Consider the following 2,948-nt stretch of genomic DNA (forward strand, 5'->3'; position numbering starts at 1 on the left):
GTGAGCCACCATGCCTGGCCTGTTCACACTTTTCTAAAAAGACCATGTCTGGTAACAAGCCATCTCACATCCTCACCCTTCCTTTCTAAAGTTTTTTTAATTTTTTAAATTACTCATTTTTTTTTTGTTGTGTGTTTGTTTGATTGTTTTTTGGGACAGGGTCTTGCTGTGTCACCCAAGCAGGAGTGCAGTGGCGCTATCTTGGCTCACTGCAGTGTTGGCCTCCCAGACTCAAATGATCCTCCTGCCTCAGCCTCCCAAGTAGCTCGGCCTACAAGCACACGCCACCATGCCCAGCTAATTTTTAATTTTTTGTTGAGACGGAGTCTCACTATGTTGCCCAGGCTGGTCTTGAATTCCTGGGCTCAAACTATCCTCCTGCCTCTGCCTCCCAAAGTTCTGGGATTACAGGCATGAGCAACCATGCCCAGCTGTCACCCTCCCTTAAAGCACTGTTGTATATAACTGTCATAGTCCCTGAATTATAATATCTGTTGAAATAAAGGAAAACAACAGCAAACAGTCATAGCTTGAAGAGAATTTTTTAAATTAGAAAAATCATAGATATTATTTTCATCATAAAATGTGATTTTTAAAACAAACACCACTTTAATTCCATTGTTTATATAATTCACTCTCCTTCTCCCCCATTGAAATAGCCTTAATATTTCAATTCCCTTTAAAATGCTATCATATGGGGTTCTTGTACATGAAATTGCTAAGATTCTTCAAGAAAGATGCCAAGTGTCCTGCTCCAGTGGGTTTATTTGCTAGGTGAGGCAACAAACTTTCTAGGAGACCCATCTCTGCTGGAACCACTGGCATAGGACAGTTACTTCCCATGGGAGGGAGGCACACAGACACTTCCTGCTGCCTTGGAGTGAGTTCTGGAGAGCTAAATGGAAATATACATTAAACTCCTATGACTGCAAGTTTTGAGAGTGGCAGAATGGACTTTACAAAATTAAAATGACAAAAGTGGTTAGTAAGTCTTTTTATCAAATTATGCCCCCCTCCCCCCCCCAAAAAAATACATGTGAGTAGTAATATACTAAACAGAACTTCTCTTGCTGTGGTTGGATGAGCAGGAATGCTCATCAGGGTGGATTGGATGTTTGGGATTCCTTCCCAAAGTCACTCGGAACTTTATTGCTTTCTTCAATCTCAAAATATCAACTGATGAACTTCTGAGACTGGTTCTTTATTTTTCAGGCCACAGGGCATCTAATGTAAAAGGATAAGAAGGGAAGCAGACAGAGAAGGCTATGTGCTCCCAAACAGAAGGCCTCAGTGGTGAGTCAGAAGCCAAGGAGTTTGGCAGGCCAAGCAACTTCAGAGCAGTACAATTTGATCTGATGAAATCCATTCAAACTCACTAAAATAGACTCTGTCCAGACACTGCCTTTGCCTCCCTGACTCTGTCTTCACAAGGACAACTGGGCATCCTTTTGCTCAACCAACCTTTGCCTGAATTCAGAATAAAATAGACAGTGAGAAACCATAGGAAAAAAAAAAGGTGGAGGCCTTTGCTACCGCCATCCTGGGCTATTGATTTTCCAGTAAAACACATTTCCTACATTTCCTGGAGAGGCTTTAGAGTGAGTTCATTTGTGTAACTGTTTTCCAAAGAGAAGGAGTCATAAAAGTATAAAGAAATTATTTTAAGAAACTAAAATGCATAAACAATGGCTGAAAATAGAGATATCTCCAATGATAAAGGAGTCTATAATGGTCTCAGGAAACCTTAAATCAAAGCAAAATTATTACAAATATAGGAATTCTGAGATAATTACAATGCCTATGAAAATGAGCTAATGTTGGTGAAGTTCTTTGAGAACAAAAAGAGCAATATATTATAATATTTATGTCATATTTGATTTATATGCCAGTAGAACTGCCTGCAGTGATTGATTCTGCACGCCCAGGTCCTTGGCTTTCACCAAACAAGCAGCACTAGTCCCCATTATCCACAGATAGATTCACGAACTCCCCAGGATCCTGTCACTTCCTCCACCTCCAGCCCTCGTATGGAAGAGTAAGATGGGAAGAGGGTAAGAAAGAAATAAGAGCGGATATGGAAAAGAGAATCAATGGATATATGTGTAAGGTAGTTTAGGCTAGTAGAATTGAAAAGGTGAGTGAGCACTAGAAAGGTAGAAAAATCCAGGGTGGGAGTGAGAGGGTAGACAGATGAGTGAGAGAGAAAATGAGGGTGAGCAGAAGACGGGAAGCTACAGCAAAGGTTACCCAAGGCTTCCTAGGATTTTTGTAATGTAACATGCCACAGCCTTCCTCCCACCTTTTCTACTGCAGGCAAGTTCTATAAAACATGCCCTTAAGGCATCTACCTTATGTTACATAAAGTAGAAGAAAGCAAGAACAAAATAAATTACATTGGTCCTTAGTGATTATATTTTCCTACCTGGATGTGGGGAAATACCATCTTTCACTCTGCACACAGATGCTCATCCCCAGAGTTGAATATTAGGATTACTGTGAGTCTGGCCTATTTGTGACAGCACAAAGGACAGCTTTATTAAGTGTGCTGCAATCGTTGCAGTGAATAAAGAATTTCATCTTACAAGGGACATTTGGATGGGAGAAGAAGAGAATGCAGTCCACTCTCTGACCGGCAGGGACTAATTACAGACAGGCACACTCTTGCCAGGGAGAATCTGCTCATATAGCTCCCCCGTCTGAATAAACTTTCAGCTCTTCTCTGCTTGTCTAACTTCCGACCTTCCTCCAAGATTTGCCTTGAATCCTACATCCTCCATTCAACCTTTTCCTTGATTGGTTCTCATATTTTAGGTGAAGTGAGCATCAGAGCCACCTGTGCATTAAGGGGAAGTGGTTAAGGAAGGAGTGGGAGGAGTTGTTAAAAATGCTATTTCCTAGAATCAACAGCCAGAGAATTTGATGTAGCAAGTCGGGTGTGTGGCCCAGAT

At 41.2% G+C, this 2,948-nt stretch overlaps 1 protein-coding gene across 1 annotated transcript in view; it reads right to left on the minus strand.

The window, feature by feature from the left end:
• LOC108536649 (rho guanine nucleotide exchange factor 6-like) overlaps window positions 1-2,927 on the minus strand; it is a gene marked incomplete at its 3' end in the record, with an annotated part of 42,873 nt that extends 39,946 nt beyond the window's left edge. Inside the window, exon 1 of the mRNA XM_017883643.1 lies at window positions 2,423-2,927. Coding sequence (XP_017739132.1) covers window positions 2,423-2,443 — 21 coding nt within the window. The remainder of the gene's footprint in view (window positions 1-2,422) is intronic.
• Between the last annotated feature and the right edge of the window lie 21 nt (window positions 2,928-2,948).

The sequence above is a fragment of the Rhinopithecus bieti genome, unplaced genomic scaffold (assembly GCF_001698545.2).
Source record: "Rhinopithecus bieti isolate Rb0 unplaced genomic scaffold, ASM169854v2 scaffold_14325, whole genome shotgun sequence".
Classification (NCBI taxonomy): domain Eukaryota; kingdom Metazoa; phylum Chordata; class Mammalia; order Primates; family Cercopithecidae; genus Rhinopithecus; species Rhinopithecus bieti.